The 22,705-nt window shown below is 34.0% G+C and overlaps 1 protein-coding gene across 2 annotated transcripts; it reads right to left on the bottom strand.

Moving 5' to 3' along the window:
• Positions 1-5,679: 5,679 nt before the first annotated feature.
• LOC133172595 (uncharacterized) lies at positions 5,680-20,886 on the bottom strand. 2 transcript variants are annotated; one of them, XM_061307521.1, is made up of 12 exons: positions 20,651-20,886; positions 15,687-15,798; positions 13,436-13,656; positions 12,320-12,486; positions 11,705-11,955; positions 10,559-11,580; positions 10,162-10,464; positions 9,788-9,979; positions 9,523-9,670; positions 9,068-9,348; positions 8,711-8,744; positions 7,615-7,789 (listed from the first exon to the last, which is right to left on the bottom strand). In XM_061307521.1, exons 1-12 carry the CDS (start codon positions 20,843-20,845, stop codon positions 7,749-7,751), a joined length of 2,967 nt encoding a protein of 988 aa, XP_061163505.1. In that variant the 5' UTR covers positions 20,846-20,886; the 3' UTR covers positions 7,615-7,748. The 2 variants fall into 2 exon arrangements, with proteins under 2 accessions (XP_061163506.1, XP_061163505.1); XM_061307522.1 differs by lacking the exon at positions 8,711-8,744 and having other exon boundaries at positions 5,680-7,789; positions 20,651-20,878.
• Between the last annotated feature and the right edge of the window lie 1,819 nt (positions 20,887-22,705).

Raw genomic sequence — 22,705 nt, 5'->3', positions numbered from 1 at the left:
TATATCAATTTCAAATCCAAGATTAGGTATTACAAATAACCTTGTTTCCGGTTGAGGGTGTTATGATAACTCGATCGTTAAATTTCTCGACGGTCAAGTCGTACATATGCCGACTCGTACATAAGAAGTCAAGTCGTATACATAACCAAAAAGTAAAATCGACTGTAATTGTTCTCGACCAGCGTATTAGGCCTAGTCAGTCTAGCTAAGATATAATTCTCTAGTAGAAAGAAAAAAGAGTCAATCGTTTATTTATCGACTTTCTACTTTTCAAGCTACACTATGGCAGGCCTGTACATCTTTTACAAGCATAAAGGATATCGGTTCAGTTTGAAAATAAGGGGGTTGAAATGTTCCGAATCTGCTGCCGCTTCTAACTAAGAAGCGATAGACCCCCTATATTGCCCCCCCCCCTCCAGTTTGTAATTGACACTTTTTAACAGACCTGGGGTAATGGTAATGGTAATGCATTGCAATCATTACATTTTTTCAAAGTAATTGGGTGTAATGTGTAATGGATTCATTTTTCAATTACAAGTAATTGTAATTTAATGCATTACTTTTAAAAATATGTTCAGTAATGACCATTACTTTTCAATTACATTTCAATTACATTTTGTATTTTAATATCTTTTTATTACCGATTCTTAAATAAAGCAAGGTCATTGAGAGTTTTTTCCTTATTTACAATGTTAAAGTCTTAAAATTAAAATCCTATATCTTACCATTTTTTAAAATGTTTATTCAATGGTGATTGATAGACAATATACTAAATAATTGTTTTAGTAGAAATCTTCTTGACAAGACAATTATAAATCAATTGAAGAGAGCCAAAATTTTTTTTTTAAAAAGAAATCATTAGGTTTCAAAGATAGCCACAAAACAAGTGACATTAATACATGTACTATACTGTGACTACCAATTAAGATACAAACTATATTTTTTAACTTGATTTTTTTTTCTTCTCACAAAGTTCATTCTGGTAAAATGGACTTGGAAGGCAAGACACAAGATCAGTATGATCTACTTGAAGACACAAATGGAAACTAAGGCCAAATGTAAATACATGTATTGATATTGTCCATCATTCATTTTGGGTAGCTTGAGAGTCACCTCTAACTTCAAACCCTATATCTAGGTACCAGTAATTATCACCTTTGATTGTGTTAATTTTATATCTTCATTGATTATGCCGGCTTAGCTAATTATGAGTGCCAATTGATTAAATTATTAATACTCGTTTTACAGTTATAGAATTATCTGTTGATTAAATATCACTTTACGTAAAACTTAAAATATGAAATGTTTATCATTTATTTAAAAAAAAAATAAAGAGGAACTAAAATCAGAGACTAAACAAAACTAAAACATTGAAAGTGTTCTAGCCGATCCACTTTCTTTGTCAACTGTAGAAATTGGTTAACTAATGAACATGATAAATGAATCCAAAATCCAAATACCACTCTGACTTATAGACCCGAGGGAAAACAAATTAACTGAGCACAAAGCGTGAGAAAGTTAATTTATGGATATACACTGTAAATTGTGTGGTCATAAAATTTGTGTTTTTCTCTTATAAAATGTAATGTGTAATGTAATTCATTACTTTAACAAAGTAATTGTAATTTAATTAATTACTTTTCTGAATGAGAGTAATGGTAAAGGTAATTGTAATGGTAAAAATTCCAAAGTAATTGTAATTTAATTAATTACATTTCAAAGTAATTGACCCCAGGTCTGCTTTTTAAGCATGATATAAGAAGAAAGGACATATATGGATGTGCATGGTAAAGTTAAATGAAAAAGTTATCACAATGTTGTGTATTAGATGCATGGCAAAACACCATAAAAGTTAACCAAATGTTAACAAAAGATGATCATAATAAAGAAAAAGTGTACAAAATTTCCCTTGTTGGAATGAATGTCTATATTGAAAAAAAAAATATTTTTGTGTTTATATGAAGCAGAATTTATTTCAAAACTTCTACATGAAAAGAAGAAGTCTCTTGCTGTGGTCTTCAAATGAATTTAACATTTACTATGTAGATATTTAGACGAAGTTTTATCAATTAACAATATTCATTTTCATTTCTACGTTGATTCGATATACCCTCTTGATCTTGAAATAAATGATACCACAGAGTCTGACAACTCTGTTTTATATTTGGATATTTTACCAGAAAAGGCGTTAATGTTAACCTAACAACAAAACTTTATGGTAATGGTGATGCCTTCAACTTTTCTATCGTCAACTACCCTTATTTATGTAGCAATATACCATTATCATCTGCATATGGAGTTCATGTCTCCCAGTTGATTAAATACGCAAGAGCATGTTCTTCGTACGAAGAATTTCTAAAACGCGACAGGCCATTGACAAATAAATTGATGATACAAAGATATCAACAATCTCGTTTAAAGTCAACATTTCGCAAATGCTATGGTCGATACAATTCTGGACCTTTTAAAGTAATAGTACAGCGCATCTCATCAAAAAACTGACTTGATAAAATTTTCCGACAAGATTTGGAATTTTTTTTACTACTCATAAATGTATAAACTTTCAGAAAATTACAACTTTGACAATTAAATAATTTTGATTATTTCATTAAAATTAAAAAAAATTATTTATGGGACATAAATATATACCGATCATATACATCGCAACGGGTTCACATTCCATGCTATGCACGCATTCGTAGTTTTCATAAACAAAACAGCATGGTAAGAAAGGAAAGCCCGGTGGGCCTGCTACATTGACAAAGTCGACCAAAAAGAAACTGAAAAAAAGAGCTTGAAAAAGCAACTTTCCTGACTAAAATTTAGTTTGGGGATTAATATAATCGTTGGATAAGCAAGAAACGGGAACTCGGCGACACTCACGCAGGGCTCGCTAAGGTTCTACTCGACAGGTTTGTTGATACTTCATTTCTCATTTTTCCATCGCTTTCAAAGAAAAAAAATTAGTGTAAACTCAACATAAAAATATGCACCTATGACTCATAAACACTGTTGCCATTTGAAGTGCTAATTTTCTTAACTGTACAGAAAAATATTTTGTTTGACATTTGCCGCGATAACGTATGATTTGGTGGTTTTTTCCTTTCTCGGACCCCAATACACAAAACGTCAACATTTGTACTTTTAATTCTGTTAAATTCGCCTGAAAGCAGACTAAAATCTTTACGATTATTATTTTAGTTTATTTTATCAGAAAGTTATGATAATTTGCGTTTGAAAATTGCTTTTACCTCATATTCATTATAATTGTAAACTCTACAGTGTAGACACGTGCTGTTTTAGAATTTACGTGGTACAAATAAACAGATCTAAGATTGCTCCAGTTCGTACGACCCTTGATTTTCCGGCAGATTCTAATCTATACTTATAAATTAATAAATTTTGCAAATAAACTCCGAAACGGGTGCACCAGAGTTCTAACTTACTCCTCTAACAATACACTAGACACAAGCTGATGTCCGTAAACTATATTTAGATTTCACTCGCATAGTAAGTATCGTACATTAAATTAAAAGTCTACTTTCATTTTCTATAAACAGCCATGAAATAGCTAAAACGTGAGTACGGTGGCGTTTCCGGTTGGCGATCTAAGTTACTGGCAATTATTAATGAAACTGACAACAAGCAATTATTTATTTATTACATAAAACGTCATCATTGAATTATTCAATCAAAACTCGATTTAAATGATATAAAAGAAATAAGTTGTGATAACCGATTGAAAAGGGAAATGTGCAAAATATGTTCGTCATTCACCGATCTTTATATTGACGGAAGCTTCTAGAACATCATATAGCATCGAGCCCGATGTTAAGGGGAAAAAAAACGAGGCGATGATAGCTACATAACCATAAAAAAAAAGCTTTTGTGTAAATGGTCATAATTGAAATAATGGTAAATCACTGATAACACTATAAGTTGTGAATATAATGAAAGACTATGACATATACATGTATATAGTAGGTTTTCCTAATAAATTTATCGGTAAAATTTGTATATATTCCTTACTGAGAGCATCGTGGCAACGAACCCGAAGTACAATTTGTACTTCGTAATAAACTTGCTTATATGAAAAGAGAAAATTAATGAATAAGGTATTGTTCAAATACAATTAAAGATGTAAAATTTTGCGCTTTAATCAATGCACAATTTTCTGAATACAGTCTTTTATAGCTGCAATAATGTAGCCCTCTCCTTTTTTGAGGGGGGCAGAGAGAGAGAGGCCAGAAAATATCAGATCCAAAAAAAAAAAGAAAAAAAAAAGGAGAGGGCTACATTGTTGCAGCGTAGTCTTTTGTATCAAATACTCAGCCTATTCATAGGGCGTTAAAAGCTAATTTTTACACAGGTACTTGATTCTTGGTTTATAAATATGTATGTACCTTATTGATAGGTAAAAAAGGTAAAAAAGTAAAGTACATTTTTACATATCAATAAGGTACAAACATATTTATAAACCAAGACCCAAGTACCTGTGAATTTTTACACACACACACACCCCCCACCCCCAATCAATTTATTAGTAAAATGTGCATATTCGTTGCTTTTATCCTTGACGGAAATGAAATAAGAGCATCTGAAGCACAATATCCATAACATAGTATAACAGGTTTCACAATAAACGTCAATTATAATGAAATTGCTATTTAAAAAAAAAAAATAAATAAAACAAACACATAAAACGGGAGGTGGGGGGGGGGATAGGTAAATCTACTTCATGCGGGATTTTGAACAAAGTATTTGTTGCTGCTACATGTATAAGCCTGTAGGCTGTCAGTAGAGTTCTAACTACAATATATTTTCTGTCGGTAGTGGTATAAATTCAATTCCCCGCGCTTGCGCGGGATTTCATCTAGTTACGTTAATTTTGTATGAGGAGAGAATATTTCTGTTTCTCAAACTGCTTACATCAACTTTATACCTTATTTCCTAATGATATATTGGGTAAATTTGAATGAAAGAACACACGTTTTGCAGCCGTACTGTCGCTTTAAATGATTGCTTTCAGCTTGTCATTTTATACATGTAATATATAAATAGTGCATGTTTTTTAGGGTAACAGTTGAAAATGACACCCCAAGGAAAACCATTGTCAACCGACGCGTCAGCCGAGGTGGTGTAAAAATAATTACATAAGCACTAGCTTGTATTCAAAATATCAAAATATGGATTTGATTAAACTTCTCCGAGTAGTCCGTTTAAAAGTTTCAAAGGAACTGAGTAAAGTTTGGTGATCTTCACCTGTTTACTGACATTTTGAGGTAATCGATGGAGGTTCTGAAAGCAGCTATAGACAGAAAATGAAGGAGATAACGTGGGAAGGACAGATCTGCACAGCAACAGGAAGTGGATTACTAGTAGATAAACTAAAGTGAACCCTTTATTCGTCTATATACTCTCTAGGTTCATTTGTATATCAAATCACTAATTACCCACTTATATCTGATAATCTCCTATTATTCGATATTTTCCCTTTGCCTTTTGATTGTACATGTAATATTACTCTGGGAATCCCAAAGACCATCTCTTTTCATATTCTTGCTTCACGACTCACTCCTTGTGGAGAAGTATGATAATTACATGTCAATCTGAACAGTAACTTACATTTTTGGAATAACTTTCAACACCAGTCGTTCTTGAAGAATAAAAATAGGTTGATAATAATTGAAAATTTTAATTTGCAATTTGTTGAAAAGCCTAATTAATAATTAGAGACCTGTAAGAGATTCACTGGTATTAATTATAAACAAAGTGATTATATACAATTTTTGAATTTCTCAATATCTGAAATGCTGGACATGCAAACTGCAATGCAAAAAAGGAAATAAATTAACATTAAGAACTATTGTCGGGTAATTAATTCACACCAATATACTGATGCTTTTTGAAAAATGAAAATATAAATTAAAAGTCTCTCATGGCAAACAGCATATTATGGAGTGGAAGCACAATTCAGCTTGCTGCTCTTATTGAAATAAATGTTGACAATTCCAAAATTAGTTTGAGATTGTAATTTAGTAAACAAATTGTAATAGAAGTAAAACAAATAATAATAAAAGAGTTTCATCTGAAGACGGAAAACTCTAAAAATAAGCTATATGTAGTGTAATGGATTATATGGTGTTACATATTCCAGATAGAGTGCCATTTATTCTATTGCACAAACAACATAAAAAAAGATAATCGGAAATTTCGAATACTAAATATGAAACAAGGATAACATATAGCATGACTTTTCAAAAATGGATACAACAATCTACAAGCACACGTGATTTGATATATTTATGATATCACTATATAAAGCAAAAAGAATTATGTCAATCACATAAGCACTATATAAGTAAATAAATAAGGGACCCGGGGTCTCACTTGAAGGAATGTATGCCTGAAAATAACACCATAATGAGGGCAAGCATATGTTAATATGTTAAATAGAATAACATTTAAGTATAATAATATTCAACAACACTCAAAAATATAAGTGCATGTAAACCAAAATCTTGAAAAAGTTGAGAATGTGATCGTCAAGCAAATTAACATTTGACTAGACATTCAATCTAAAATGCATATAGTTACATATAGTTAGTAAAAACTAGCAACTAACTGGTAAATAAAAAAAATGACTGGCTTTAATTTGAAGTAAAAATGAGATAAAAGAAAACACTAATGCAACTGAAAAAAATCCAGCAATCTCTTTGCTGACAAACAAAATCAACATTACGTCCTTTCTGCAGCAATCTACAGGAATCACCGACGTGTTTGCTCACTTCGTTTATTTGGTAATTCATATTCCTAGCACTTTTCGGCAGTTATCGACAAACTGAACCAAGTTTCTTGCGTCCTCTGAGTTGAACGACAACGATTCGACAGATTGTCGACCTTTCCCCAGTAACTTTGTGTCGTATGTCTCGCATCTCGTTTTGAGTAGCAGGGTTGGATTTCTTTACCACTGTGTTCAATAATATTTTTATCATAATGGATCCGATGACCTTGATTGAAGTCTTCTAACCAAGTCACGCCTCATGCGGGATAAACCGTGACTTGTTCTGTGTCGTGAAGTCGATGGGTTTCGTAACTTCCGGTAATGATCAATATGATTTCTATTTCTCATTGGCAATGTCTTCTGTAGATCATTTGTATGTCTATCTAAGTTTGGAGAAGACATAGTGTTAAGAACTGTCGGTCCATTTCGCAAAGGTTTAGGGAACCCTCTGGGTCGCTCGCGGAATTTTGTCTGTTTATAATTGTTTACAGCATGCACAGTGATGTTTCTCTTGCCAATTTTTCCCATAGAACTTGACAACCGTCCAATACGTTCTCTGCTTCCGGGGCCTCTCTGCTGCCGATGTCCCTTTTTGACAGACTTTGAAGGATGGTCCGAAATAATTTTCTTAATGTAGTGAGCTGGGACTATCATTTTCGGTAAGTTCGTTAACTCGATCATACTACTCTTTGAGGAACTTGGCACGTTGGCTGATTTGATGCTCATGAATGGAAGATTGTTGGGTGTCGACTTGTGTGAAAGGTGATTGGATTCATTAGTTTTCTGGTGACCACTTAGGATGTTTTTGTGTTTCCTGTGATGCTTGTTTTTCATTCCAGTCATATTTTTATGGCGGCCGTGATCTCTTACGAGAGCGGAAGTTTTGGGGGACTTCATAGAATTCTTTTTCCCTGTCATCCAAACAAGCAGAGCATAGTGAAGTGTGACGTCTTTAAGATTTACATCAGTTGTCTGTTGAATTCCACCCAGATAGATCTGATGTAACTGAAAAGTAAAGTTATACTTGTCAACATCCTCTGTGCAGGCGTCTCTTAAAACATTAGTGTCATTTTAACCACCACCATCTAACATACCCAGCAACCAAATTTATGCTTCATCACAAATAAAAAAAAAATCAACCATTATTCTAGAACACTGTTATCGTTTATTTTTCTAAAAATGCAAAATTTAATTGTATATTTGCATGATCAAATAATAGGAAAAATAAACAAATCGTAAGAATAACTCCTTCAAAAGGTATGGATACCAATATATTGTCCATCGTTTTGTTTTTATAACTTCAATGTTTGGATTTAAGTACGAATTGACAAATCACGATTTCTCCACTGATATATATATATATTTCAAAAACTGGTCAGCTAGATAATGGCAACGATTAAATGATTATACAGCTGCAGGACCTTACCTTTGCGCGTCTTTTGAGCTTTGACTGTGCAAATGGATCCCATTTCCAGCTAAGAGACAAAACCCAACGATACCACTAAAGGACGAAGCACACAAAACAAACAGCTAGGGTTCTAATACATGCAAAGTGCGTTAAACACATAACATTTTTCTTTCAACAAAACCTAAGATGATTCATTTCGTAAGAATAGAAAATATTCAAAATTGCATATATATATACGTAGCAATGCAAAATCATATAACATTATAACACAACATGGTAGGCAGATCGAACTAACAGCAATCAAGCTTTTGCTTTGCATGCAAGATTATTCCTGTTAAAAATAATCCAAAAGAAATTGTGCCAAAAGCTTCAATTCAAGCGTTTTCTGTCATTCCAAAAGTGAAAGCATGACACATTATGCTCATAGAGACAAATATGGCAAAAAATGTTCAATGCACAATTACACAGACGCACGAATAATGAGCAACACATAGGTGTTATAGATAAAAGTTAAATACCGGTTGTAGAGAACACTACTGGGGTAGAGGATTCCTACAATATTGTACGTTAACATGTTAGTCATGCACTAACAAAACATTATCATTTTAATAGGTTTTCTCTGAAAACCACTATGACATTCTCTATTTGTTCAATCATATTGTATATCATGCAATATAAAATATCCATAAAAATACATTTTAAATTATGATTAAGATTAAATAGTATATATAGGATTTCTTGAATCAATGGATTTCTGATCAAATGGGATTTCATCCGAAAATATAATATAGTGTATGTAGTGTACATGTTGAATTCTGATAAAAATGATATCAATTGAAGCTAAGTTTGAAAATAAAGGGTAATAGAATAAGTACAGGTGGGACTGTTGAAGTAATGGCCTCAGTGGGGGGTAGCGAGCTGGTTGTAGTTGTGGGTGGTGCAGCTGAGGTGGGTGGATCAAAAGCTAAGTTAGCGGATGGTGGTGGTGGGGGGCAGATATTATCGTCGCTTTCCGCTTGCTCCTTTGGAGTCCAGTCGCCACAACGCGGAAAATTGGGCGGCGGTCTTGGCATCTGTTCAGGCTCACCAACCTGGATGACCATACTCATCCCCATTTCCATGTGGAAGGCGATATGGCAATGAAATAACCAGAATCCTGGGGAAAAAGAATCCAAAATTGTACCTTAATTCGATCCGAAAACTAAATGTACTACATTTTAATAGTGATATTACGTTTATAGCATGACAAAAAGCAGGGTATAGGAAGAGAAGGTGGCAAATATTAAAATATATTGAAAAAATAACAACTTTTTCTACTATCTTCCATTACCTGGATTGGTGGCGTGGAATCTAATAATGGTATAACCTCCGTCAGGAACGGTAACTGTGTCCTTTGAGATAGCCCTATGAAGCTTTCTATTGATCAGCCCCATATCATCCATGAATCGAACGTGTTCAACAGAGGTCATGTTCCCCAGCTATAAAACATAACAGGATTTTTATTGGATTATTATTTTATAATGTGTTGTTGAATAATCGTATGTAAATCAGAATTGAATCATCTTGTTTCAATAGGTGGTGTCACAAACTTCTACCTTTTCCATGGCAACAACCCTGAAGTTGTATCCGTGCATGTGCATGGGGTGGTTATTGTCCATGTGTTTACCCTCATCTACAAGCACCATTTCTACCACCTCTCCAAGCTTAATTTTGACTCTATGTGTGCATTCACAAAACTCCTTCTTACAGTTCTTGTCTTTGAATGATGTTCCATCACAAAAAATGTCCTGCAAATGAAACACAATACTCTTGACTACCGTATACTAGTAACACGGCGTGTATGTAGGTCTGAATTTTGTTTTACACTTCCACGTATTAAAAATTTGTTATTCTGAGGGTGAAAAAATCTGTTTTGACTTAAATTTACTCTTAATATTTAGTAAACTGTAAAAAAAAAAAAAGGACGGACCTCCAAGTCTTTTGTGTACTGGGTGAGTGGAGGAGAGGGAGGGGCAGAGTAAGATATTCTGTTGATCTGGGGAGAAAACATGTGATGGGCATGTGCTCCATGCCCCCCTTTATGCATCATATGCTGCAGTGAGTAGAAGTCGGGATCGTTAAACCGGTAGTTCTCGATAAAATTGAAGTCCATGGCGAGGTAAAGTACCCTGTCTGGTTTCACCTTGAGCGAAATGTCATCTGGAATTAAGGACTCCAGTCGATCCACGTTCATTGTGTTCAAATCTGAATTCTGGTTGAATGGATTTAATTTCTAAAAAGTAAGAAATGGATAGAAATGATTTTATACATCTTTTTTTCCACGAGGTATCAAAATTGAGCAAAGTATATGTAGTAGTGCAATATACCATTCCTGGTCTTTCCCCTGCCTCGTATTCTGTAGACTCTTTTGGAAACATCGGCATGGCGCCTTCATATCGAAGGATAGCCGTCTGACTTACGCCATTATACTGTGGTCCACAATCGGCCAAACCACGGGTTCGAATCCAGTAATTTCCAATTGGTTTATCAGCGTTTAATATGAAGTCGTACCTTTCCCCAGCAAATATATTGAAAGACTGGAGATGGACGGGCTTGAAAGGTGTGCCATCGGAGCTGATGACAGTAATAGTGTGGTTATCGATGGAGACTTCTATTGGACAGTTGTTTACTCCATTGCTGGCAACTCTAAATCTGTAGCGCTGACCATGTGTAACAGCAAAGACGGCATGAGGTGTTTGGACAGGGACGTGTTCTTGAGGTTTATCCATATCGTCACTGGTTGTTGGTACAGTGACAGTGTTTTCGTTGGCACTTCGACGTCTTCGCATTGTCATTTGATGCATTTGGTGCATCTGATGTTCTGAATTTACAAGCATTTCTAAATCTGAGTTCGAAAGTGTTGTGAGAGACTCCATACCACTTGGCATTTCACTGTCCCCATTGTTCATGTTCATATTACCTTCTCCATTGTTCATGCCCATGGAGTTCATATTGTGCATACTATGATCTCCGTTGTTCATTGACATAGGACCCATACCCATGGTGTGGTCATTATGTGCACTTGGCATTCCCATTGTATGCATGTTATGCATATCATGCATGCTGTGCATATTTTGCATTGCTGGGTTCGTGGTTGGAAGGGAGTCCATTGAATTTTCATTGTCACTGCTTGTTGTTTGACTGTTACCATTACCATTGCTGTCTTGGGCCATCTGATGATTGTTCGTGTCTCCCATCATGTGGTTAGCATGTTGATTTCCATTCGAATCATGCATCATATGTCCAGCTAGTTGATGTCCATTGGTTTCCATTGGCATCATGTGACCTCCATGGCCATTATGGACCTCTGTGTTTGATTTTGGAAGAAATGTTTTCAGAGTTGCTCGCCCTGGAAACAAAGTACGTACATGTAGTATAGGGACTGTGTCAGAGCAATTTTTGGCTTTAGTACATGTATATGTAAGAATGAAAAGGTGATTCGTAAACATTACAGGACTTTAAAAAATACTCACCATTTATTAGTATAGAATTTGGTAAGTGTTCTGTCATAGCATGATGATGACCGGCAAATCGAGATGCGCCCATTTCGCCGATCCAGTCATTGAGTAAGATGGAGTGTTCTGGCAAATCATGGTCGTATAAAGCCGAGTGATAGTCACGTGACTTTGGTTGACGGATCACAAGAGAGCCAAACACTCCATCAGCTCTTTGTAAACCTGCATGAGCATGCCAGAAATGGGTACCGGGTGTTTCAGCAAGGAATCTGTTTATTATTCAAATAAAAACTCAATGAACAAGAGGCTTTAATCATACCTAAGTCGCTTTCCCTTCCTTGTAAAGTTTGTAAACGAAACCTTTTATAAACCAATAAGTTCTTCAGCCCGAAACCCTTTATAAACCGATAAGTTCTTCAGCTTGAACTAATTAAGAAATTACGGACATCTTGAATACTTAAAAAAATATTCATTTTTGAGTTTTGGTGTTTATGACTTATAATTCTTTTTAAATGAGCACATTTGGAATACTATAGAGTAGAGATGATCTAGAAGTGTGTGTGCCATAATCAATAACCTATACTACATTTACTGAGAAACTCACTGAACAACAAAATCAGTTCTCTTGCTTACTTGTACTGGAACTTTGAGTGGCGGTTGATGGGACATTGTGTCAACATGGCCACGCCGTCCATGTAGGGGGTCTTACTCTGTAGGATGCCGTGCCAGTGAATTGCAGTACCCTCCCCTCCCTCCAAGTTATTCTTGACATTTACTATGATCGTGTCTCCCTCGCACACCTGTCAAAGGTATAAAGTACATCAGCAGAGGGTTACAACTATTCTAAATAACTGTTATTCAACCTAAAGTAGTACTTATAAAGATTTTTTGTTGTCATTTAAGATTTTTTTATACTTCTCCACAAGAGATCTTTCGAAAGTCTTGTGGCTTGAAAAATTTTCTTCTTCGCTATTTGATCCAAATAATATAGTAATTAAAAATTTAATATATAGGATTTTGATAATATCCCTCAGGAATTTTAATTTTCCTATAGGAACTTTATTTTTCCCATGGGAATTTTCTTTTCAAAGGTGATTATCTCACCTGACAGGTGAGATTCACCTGTAACAAAGATAGTTTTGAACTCTGTAAGTGATGGTCTATCTCATGGTATATATGGATTTTATGTAAACTAAGACTTTGGCGGGCGCCGATTTGCCACTTTGGAAGTGGCAGATTTATCCGGCACAGTGTTTAATATATTATCTTTAGTTGAAACTTTTATCATATTAGTAACTTGTTTTTGATGATGTGTCAAAATTATTAAAGATAAATGAAATAAGTATTCATTCAAAATCTAATCTCTCCTGTGAACAAACTATAATCAGAGTCACATTATTGTTTTCAATGTGAAATATAAGAAACAGATTTGTCAAATACCTTCACCTGGAAATTACTACTTTTTTGTGAAATGAATAAAGTCTGCGCACTCAGTGACATAGACAGATCCTGATCAAGTACGTAATTCTACCTTATCGTAACGGAACATCAAACCACGGGACATAACTGATGGATTAAAGCTCAAGCTGAACTTCAGTGACCCCATAGTTTTACATCTGCGTACATTTAAATATTCTTTGCGATAACTCACTGTGTTATTATCATATATTTTTTTAATTTTGTATTTTATTGATGTTAACTTTATTTGACTTTTAACTCACATCACCCAGGACTCATATGACTACTCACCCGTATAGCCGGACCAGGCAGCATCCGATTGACCGTCATTATCCCCCGGGATACTCCGTCCCCAGCCACACAGTGGGGTCGGAAACAGTCTGTGGTGTTGTAGGGACATCCATAACAGGCCTGGGTTAAGGTGTAGTAATACTCAATGGTGAAGTCGTACTGACAAGTCAAGGGGGTACCGTCCTCCTCGCACTCACGGGCGCATGCGTGATCACGGTAATCTGTCAACGGCGAATGATAAATTACTTATTACATACTTGTTACTGTATAACACCAATCACCGAGTTTAGTTTAATTTGAGAGATGAAAATGTGTATTTTGGATTGTGTTGGTGAAAATTATTTCTGCCTTGCGAGTTTTTTAAAAGTGATTCTGGCCTTCTTCCTTTTTTATTTCTCTGAGGTAATAATTCTCGCTGCAGCTTTATTTCATGCAATTTAGAAATTTATTTTATTCATAAAAATTAAAAGGATTCATGCTTTATATATATATCAATTTCATGCCTTTGAAAAGTATCCAGTAGATACAAGTAATTTTTTTTGAAATTGTATTCAAACACCGTATGGTCAGCTCATGTTATTTGAAAGAAATATGGAATATCAAGAGGGAAAAAAATCCTTCAAAATTTAATAAATTGATAAACTAAGAATGCACTTTACTCCTTTAGGTGCTATTTTAAGAAGCGTTTGATTGCTGAAATTGTTATGTGGTGTCAGCTGCAGGCAAAGTAGTCCGAAATATCTGACGTTTTCCTGGCTTTTTTTTTTCGATATTTTACGTGCCAGGAAAACGTCAGAACCGGCGCCATTACGAAAACTGGAAATTTCGCCGTCTGCAACCGAAGTTGATTTTCGATACTTGCGAACCGAATTAAATGCCGAACTCACAATTTATCAATAGCACAATGGTTCTAGTACTCACCAATATCGATGAAAAGAAAACACCACTCCACATTTCGATACAGGAATTGCAATTAAAATGCACGAAATGAAAACAAATCTCGACTGTCAGATAAAATGTTTTCATCGAATTGTATACTTTATAAACGAACCATAAAAACGATGTTGGTGAGTACTAAAAGTATTGCACTATTGATAAGTTGCGAGTTTGACATTTAATTCGGTTCGCAAGTTTCGAAAATCAACCCGAGAATGCCGCCTCCGGTTGGAAGCGGCGAATTCCCAGTTTTCGTAATGGCGCCGGTTCTGACGTTTTCCTGGCATGTAAAATATCAAATCGCAAAAAAGCCAGAAAAACGTTAGATATTTCGGACTACAGGCAAAGTAGAGGCGAAAGAGTACTTTTTTTTAGATAGATATTACCTTTCCGCAAAAAAGTTACGATTCAACAATTTTTTTTTTCAATTCCGGAAAAAAAGAATATTAAGATTTCTCAAAATATTTTACCTGGATCACAGATAACATATTTCACATTAAAAATGTACGCATGAAAGTTAATATGATATTGCATAAAATCAATTCTTTTTTTTTTTTGATAGGTAGAAAATGCACACTAGCTGTAGAAATAGCACTACATGATATTTTCTTTATGTTAAAGTTACATGTACTGTCACAGCCGCCGTCGGGTATTTTGGTGTGGAATATCTCTGTTCAGGCACCAAATTTGCACCCGAAAGTTCTGGTAGTTTTGTGTTTCGTGTATTTTGCATATTCTTTACACAGAATGTCAAATTTGTCTTTGCTACTACTATATACTAGAGGTAAATTGCGGAAATGTGGTGCTTATAGATACAATAATAGCTATATATTATTTTGCGGAAACATTACCAAATGTAAAATTGAAATTTTTCAAAATTTGCGGAAATGTAATACACCTTGTCTTTAACCATTGTACAACAAACAACATGCGATAAGGAGAATCTCTCTTGGGTTTCAATTTTATTCCTTTTGCTATCCCCTCGCAAAGGTTTTGGGGATATAAAGTAAACACACAACCTGATGAATGAAAATCATATGCAGTTCCAATACATTTTAAATCGTATACCAGTATCTGTTGATGAGATCTCACTCTGAGAGTTTTCCTTTTTAATTTTGCATAAAGGCTAGCTTATATTCATATCGTACAGCAAAATCCATGGAGAGTGGAATTTTAAGGCTGCAGGTTAAAAAATTTGATTTGGATATGGTTCTACACAATTGCCAAGTTTCAAACAAATCTGTGAGGCATTCTTTTATTTCGGAAATTCTTTATAAGCTTACGATGTAAAATATAAATGGAACTTTAGGCTTACCTGGTAACCGGGTTTTGAAGTACGAGTCCGATAGAGCCACACGAGACACGAGGTTGAGAACCGACAGGGCCAGACTCCAGATGTGTGTTGGAACAATCATTTTACTCAACAACTGAAATAAATTAAACATTCATTTACAGCATGGGTTCAAGAACCGAGGAGGTAGAGTTCTTATTCAAGTGCAATTCAGGGTTTGTATCTTATCCACTTCCTCTTCTTATCTTAGTGTAAATCAGCAAATCTGAAAATAGTTTACTTGCATCTCAGATATCAGGGGATAAGGTCAACTTATTTCCAATTTCATAAAAAAGTTGAAAGTTTCATCTGTCGAATTACATACAAAAACTATCTTGAATTTAATTAAATATACATATCTTTATAATAAACAACATCCAGGGTTTTGGCACGATTTGAAAAGTTGTATTAAAGTACAATGTACAACATCGTGATGCACTTATTACATCGACGAGTGCCGTACAAATATTATATATTATGAGAGAGGAAGAATTTGGATGCATATGTATAATGAATCTGAATCAATCCAAATTAATAATAAATTATCTCTTTGAGTAAATATTTCTTACTTTGCTGAATTAGAGACAAAATTAGTTCAAGAATTGAACATTTATCTTTTGTTCATCAAATTTTAAAGTTTCGTTGTTCAAAAAACAAAAAAAACAAAAAACAAACAAACAAACAAACAAACAAAAATAAAAGATATACAAGCTTTGTCCATTACAATCATCCCCCTCAAAAAAATTACAAGCATAAGTTAGAGACTCGAAAATCTCGGAGCTGGATTTAAGAAACGTTAAGATATAGGGCAGTTTTGTGACTAACCGACACATCTAGTAACGTCATTAGATCAAGTGATCCGCGCATCAATATCCAAAAATCGATGACAATAGGTGACTGAAATTGATTGATTTATTGGAACCACTGGTTTTGAGCTAAAGAAAGAAATCTGACCGGTTGTTCAACTTGTGCTTTAATCACAGTGAAATTTATTGGTTCATTTTTACCGTGTGGAAGATGTCGGTTCAGTGATCGAGGTGGGCCTACAAGCATTCTCATAATTAAACTTAAACACAATGGATATCTTAAATGTTTCTAGGCTTTTTTCAATACTAACATAAAGAAACAATTGATTTGTATAGTGCATTGATTCAATATTATTAGGAAAACAGAAATAATTTTTGAATTGAATAAAAAAGGTGTGTTTCTGTTATTAATACCAAATCTGCAATCACTCTCTGGACACAGGGATAAGTGGCTTACATGATATTCCTGTGATTATCTTTTTATTTGAAAATTATGTGAAGTTTTCTTTGCACGATCTTTATGCTCTTCATGTAAAATTCATATGAAAGTTAGGTCAATTTTTTTTTTCGTCTCTTTCTCATGCAAAGACTTCACATGAAATTATTACACATGAATTCATGTAAGCCACTTTTGCCTGTGTATGTTAAGATTAACTATTCCTCGTCTTGAAACATTAGCTGAAACTAGGATATAAGTAATTTGTTGAAAAGTTAAAGGTTGTAGGTTACAGTTATCATCAGACATTCTCTGATTACGAGAGGATGTCCCATTGGAGTGACAACACTCATTGCTCAAGTGTGTATGACGCAAGCGGAAATTACAAATGGTCAATGCCTGAAGTATTACTTCAGTAAGAAATTTGTCGTTTGAGACGTCTGACCACAATTTGGGGGCAAATACTACGTTTTTTGCTTCCAAGGTGGTAAGGAATACAGTTGAAACTATTCCAGTTATGAACAACACAGTACCATAGACGCATTTCAAATGGCTCCCTTTTTAGTTTGAAATGTTTCTAAACTGTTTTCATGCATTAGATCCTAACAATGCATTTGTATTCACTATTTACCAGAATTATAGCATCTTGCATAAAACAGATAAAACAAAAATCGTCATTAATATGCTCTGTTTCTTTCTTGAACACCAATGATAATTTTAAATGACCTGTTTATATATCTGAGAAAAAAAATAGGTAATAAAGTTAAACCCACCTGCTAATTGTAACAAGAATTTCATAATTTCCGTACAACTAGTGTGCCATATGAGTGGAATTATGTAGTAGATAGAGATGACAAGAGTGACTTATTCTGCTACAAATATCATGTCATGTACCTCTGCTGACAGATAAGCGTGCACGTTATTAATATACAGTTAAAGAGGCTTACTCTGCCATAGACGTCAGTTCCAATGAAGAATGCATAGCATGTATGCTAACGGGGCATTTCGTATTAGTTCATTTGTTAACATTAAACAGTACATATGTATATACACATTGATTCATTTTCAAAGTTTTATCAAAATATATCATAATCAATTGCATAAATGATCGATGCGTAACAAAGATACTTATATTGCTTCAGGTAAAGAAATATATTTCAAAAATCTTTTAATTAAATAAACAATAATCAACATTGAAATCATCATACCAGTTTCCATGAATAGATACTTAACAAAATTTAATTAATATTGTGAAAAAAAAGTATTAGTTTCCATATGAGTACACACTTATCGACATAATAAAGGCTGCATGCTGTCAACTTATCCACTAATTTTCATTTTTTATCAGTAACTGATGCTAGCTTGTCCTTACCGGGTTATGCGGTTCTAGGCTGTCTACTATCTGCGCTGACAACATCGGAATACTGATCCCCCGGACGACACAGACGGAGAATGCGCAGTTTTTAAACAATGAATGTACAAAAAAGTCGTCTGACATAATTCAGGAAATGTTCGACATCGATTTCTTGATGCCTTATCTCATTTCGGTGCATTTCAGTTGAACTTATAAAAAACCAGTCACATGGTCCTTGTTTTTAATGTTTTAGTATCAGTTTGAAATACAGAAAGTACATTTTCTACCAAAAGTAGCTAATTTTAGAAATCTGTGAGTTAGGAAGTACGCCATTTTCTTTTTATCAACGTGAGTCTTATAAATGCGGGATTTCAATTTTTTTTGACATTTTTAAAGAGTTTTTTTTTTTAAATGGGTTGTAAGAAAAGCTTTATTTCATTTTACTGATGCATTTTCTGTATCATGACGTCTCTAATGCAGATAAATTTAGGACAGTGTTGCTTATTGTTTTGCAAACATTTTAAAATGTTTCGGAGGTTTTTTTAAATTAACAACACTTCCTTGTTTAATAATTACATACATGTATATGTAAGGACTTGGGCAATGATATCAATCAATTGTCCTTGGATTTATTTTGCTTTGTTTGTTTGGTTTTTGTTTTGTTTTGTTTGTTATGTTTTTCTCCTACTTTTTATTTATTTATATTTTTTTGGTTGGTTGGTTGTTTTATAAATCAAGGTGTACAAATGGTGTAAAAGCTGGATTTCTAGTTTTGTGTGTACATATGTCTGACAGAAAAAGGTGCTTATGCTGTACATCAAATGCGTTGTGCGACATCACTAAACAAATGGTCCAGTAATCCAGCAGGAGCCCAAAATATACCTTATCTATTTATAGGACGTAGACATATTTACACGTACATGTACATAAGATCCTTTATAAATGATTATAGTTAACCATACGCTTAGCCCGTTCTGTGCAGACATACATGTATTCACTTTACAAGATATTTAGATTCACGATATTAGAGAATTACTTCTGCATGTACATTTGATTAAAAAACCCTACAAAACATCAAAACGAAATCAACAAATGTCCAAATAAACTTAAAATTTTGTAAACATTCTAATATTCTTATTATTCTTCAGAAGACTCCTTAGATAAAAGAAACTTTCATCCACATTTAAAAAGAGCAATAGGAAAATGTCACTGTTCTCGATCGCAATATTTACACTACGGTGTAGATCATTTAGTGATTATTATGGTTCTGATCTGAACACTGTACGAATATAATTATATAGCTGTATTGTCCACCAACGGTAAGAGCAGACCTACATAGAGGACAATATACAGTTATACCTACCTGGTCATAATTATCACCTGCACAAGTATTCTATTCAGGTTAATAACTTATATAACGTTAAATATAATCATAAACGGTACAACACAAGCAAAGAGAGATTAATTAATAATACAACATGTAAAAAAAAAAAAAAATTAAAAACATGAGGCAAAGAAAATTTCTTAGGAAAAAACTCGCGTTTTTAAAGATAAAAATTGTCGATTCTTTAGTATCGCATTTAACAGATGTTAAATGTCGAAGTTGTCAAATCACTGGGTTTGAATTGCCACAAATATTACCACTGTTCGTGCGTGTACTTCATTATTTGCACTTTTTTTGAACGAAAATGTCAAAAACTGTCATAATTAACAATTTAATATCTAAAATGATGATAAATTACTCTCAGTAAAAAGGTTACATAGTTATGCTTTTTCTTATCACTTTGACACGCCTGTTTGAGAGTCACACGTCTGTAGAAGGGATACAAACACCCTACCTGACTAATATGTATTTAAGGTACAGCAAATCTTCTCTATATTTTTTTTTATCCTATATGAAGATCTTGTCAGTTTGCAGTCGAATTCACCAGTCCTTTGTTACACGCTGAATAACCTGGAGTATTTCTTTTTTAAAGTGTGAACTGTATTCCAAATTCTGACTGCCTTAAGCCTTTAGGCTTTATTTAGCGCAACACTTATATTTATGTAAATGACAATTACAATACACCTTTTGATTTTTCATTTTTAGATTACATAATGTGAATTTTTCCTTCAAGTTCTTCATGTTCAAAGAAAACTTAATATAATAGATGATTAGTTTATTATTTTGTTACATACGACATTAATTACGTGGGGTGCATTTCTGGAAAAATGTTGATGATGAAAGGTATTTTTTTATATTAATTAGATCAATGTATTCTTCTACATCACCATTTTTATTGCAGCTTACATAAAAAATTTTGTTGACATTTTCCTACACAGTTTAAAACCAAACAATTGAGGGATCCCCTACCTGATTATCCATTTTAATGACATCATCGTCAGAAGAATTGCAAACCACCATAGAACGACCATAATACAAAGACAGATACTCGTTACGTTGACAGTCCAAAGACTTCAAAATCAGCTGATGGAATACACTCAATATTACGAGAGCAAACAGTGGGAAACTCCAGGTCCTAAGCATGGCTATCCCAGCAGTGATCATGCAATAAACTAACGGTTTGGGGAAAAAGCTATAACGTGTTTCTACATTAGCGAGACAATACACAAACAAGCTAGACAATAAGAAATTAACAAGGTCACCAGAGACACACTGCAGGGACAAGCTGCGGCGGAATGACCGAAGCCTTTAGCCTGTTGATTGCAGTCTATTTTTAGCAGAGAAAGGTGCATTGAGGTAATACTAGTTTCAGAAGTGTGCAATTGTCCGTGAACATATATCTGACGGTTTATAATAAAATTAATCATGAGCACGCTAAAAAGAAAATATATCGTCAACCGGAAATAATAAGTTGCGGAGAGACCTTCAAGGAACAATACAATCATCAATTATAGAGCCCACACAACCTTAAATAAGTAGGTTTGATTTGAAAATATTTCATTGCCTTAAAGTCGGGCAAAAGTTCTAAAAACTTAAAATACGCTCTTTCCGTACAAGTGACAGGCCCGTAGGAAGCAATTTCACTTTGAGGGGGCACAACCAAACATTTTCAGTTGAGGGGGCACTATCAAGTACCAAAATTCCTTGACAAGCAAAAAAAAAAAAAAAAAAAAAAAAAAAAAAAAGAAGAAGAGGATCAGACGTTATTATTGAGGGGGCACAATCATACAGTAGTTATGTTTTCTATAGTATTCTATATATCGGCAAAATTATTTGGGGGGGGGGCACGGCCCCCCGTGCCCCCCCCCCGGTTCCTACGGCCATGAGTGAATTATATCAAACATATTTACACATGTGGGTCACAGTTTAAAATGAAACAGCACAAAAATTCCAATAATCGGAGGATAAAAATGCTGTAAGATACATTGGTCATACACTTGGTAGAAAATACACTGATTTCGCACTGTGTGATACAGGTGACGTTATATAATACTCCATATCAAAGACCGGTCCGAAAACCCATATATATGTCACGTATATCAAACCGGAAATGACGTAAGTATTACGTTTTAAAGTAAATTAACTTGATTTTATTGAAATATACATGTAATATATTACTTGCTCTAAAAGTTGTCGAATTAATTTGTTTTAAAATGACCTAAATTTGGCTCTTTTTAGATTTTAAAGAAAAAGTTCATATACATGCACGAAACATTCTGAAATGAATTGAAGTCACATATTAAATACTCGTATTTTAAATATATGATACATAGAATATTGCATGCTAAATCCATATAACGTGTCATATCAACCCTCGGGACCAATTATGGCTTATCAGCCCTCGGTCTGATATGGGACCACTCGGGCTGATATGAGAAAATTATGATATGATTTTAGTATGTAATATTTTTTTCTATCACATGACAAAAAATGGATAGAATTAATATATTTGAAGATAATTTTCACAATTTTCATTGGCTGAAAGAACGTCAATTAATGTTCGTCCGTTTCTGATATCGACGCTAAAACGGGTCCGTGGAATATGATATTCATTGCTGAAAATGCCGGCCGCACCAAAGTCAAAGTTTCTCGGCGGACGGTAGTACAGTGTATTTTAGAAGCAACAAGCCACGTGTTTAACGAAATTGAAAAGTTAGAGATCTCAAGTTGGGGAAAAATTAGTAACTAACTCGCATAAGTTATTAAACCATATTCTCTCTTTACACTGAGTACTAAAATTCTTCATTCTTTTTGTATAGTAATTACTCCTGCACAAACCAATATTACTTAGCATATAGTGACGACAAAATTAATAGATAATTTTACCATTGTAACGTAATGGCAGCCAATCAAGTCAGCAAAAGCTTTCTTTCATAAAACTGTTTTTTTTTTTTTTACCTCAGTGAACGGTCATTACTTGCATGTGGTTATAAGGACCCATGTCGAATTATATTGTCTTCGGTC

The sequence above is a fragment of the Saccostrea echinata genome, unplaced genomic scaffold (genome assembly GCF_033153115.1).
Source record: "Saccostrea echinata isolate AGI-Se365-2 ecotype Australia unplaced genomic scaffold, CSIRO_AGI_Sech_v1 ptg000054l, whole genome shotgun sequence".
Classification (NCBI taxonomy): Eukaryota; Metazoa; Mollusca; class Bivalvia; order Ostreida; family Ostreidae; genus Saccostrea; species Saccostrea echinata.
The sequence above is the reverse complement of the archived record's forward strand: the minus strand, read 5'-3'. Positions and strand labels throughout refer to the sequence as shown.

What these genes read in the sequence shown, in the direction of transcription:
- LOC133172595 (XM_061307522.1), bottom strand. Translation starts at nt 20,845, where the DNA reads ATGATCACTGCTGGGATAGCCATGCTTAGGACCTGGAGTTTCCCACTG. An exon ending in TCATTAAAATGGATAATCAG is followed by an intron (nt 15,799 to 20,650) that starts GTAGGGGATCCC and finishes AATTTATTTCAG; the next exon opens with TTGTTGAGTAAAATGATTGT. An exon ending in AAATTCTATACTAATAAATG is followed by an intron (nt 11,581 to 11,704) that starts GTGAGTATTTTT and finishes CTTTGTTTCCAG; the next exon opens with GGCGAGCAACTCTGAAAACA.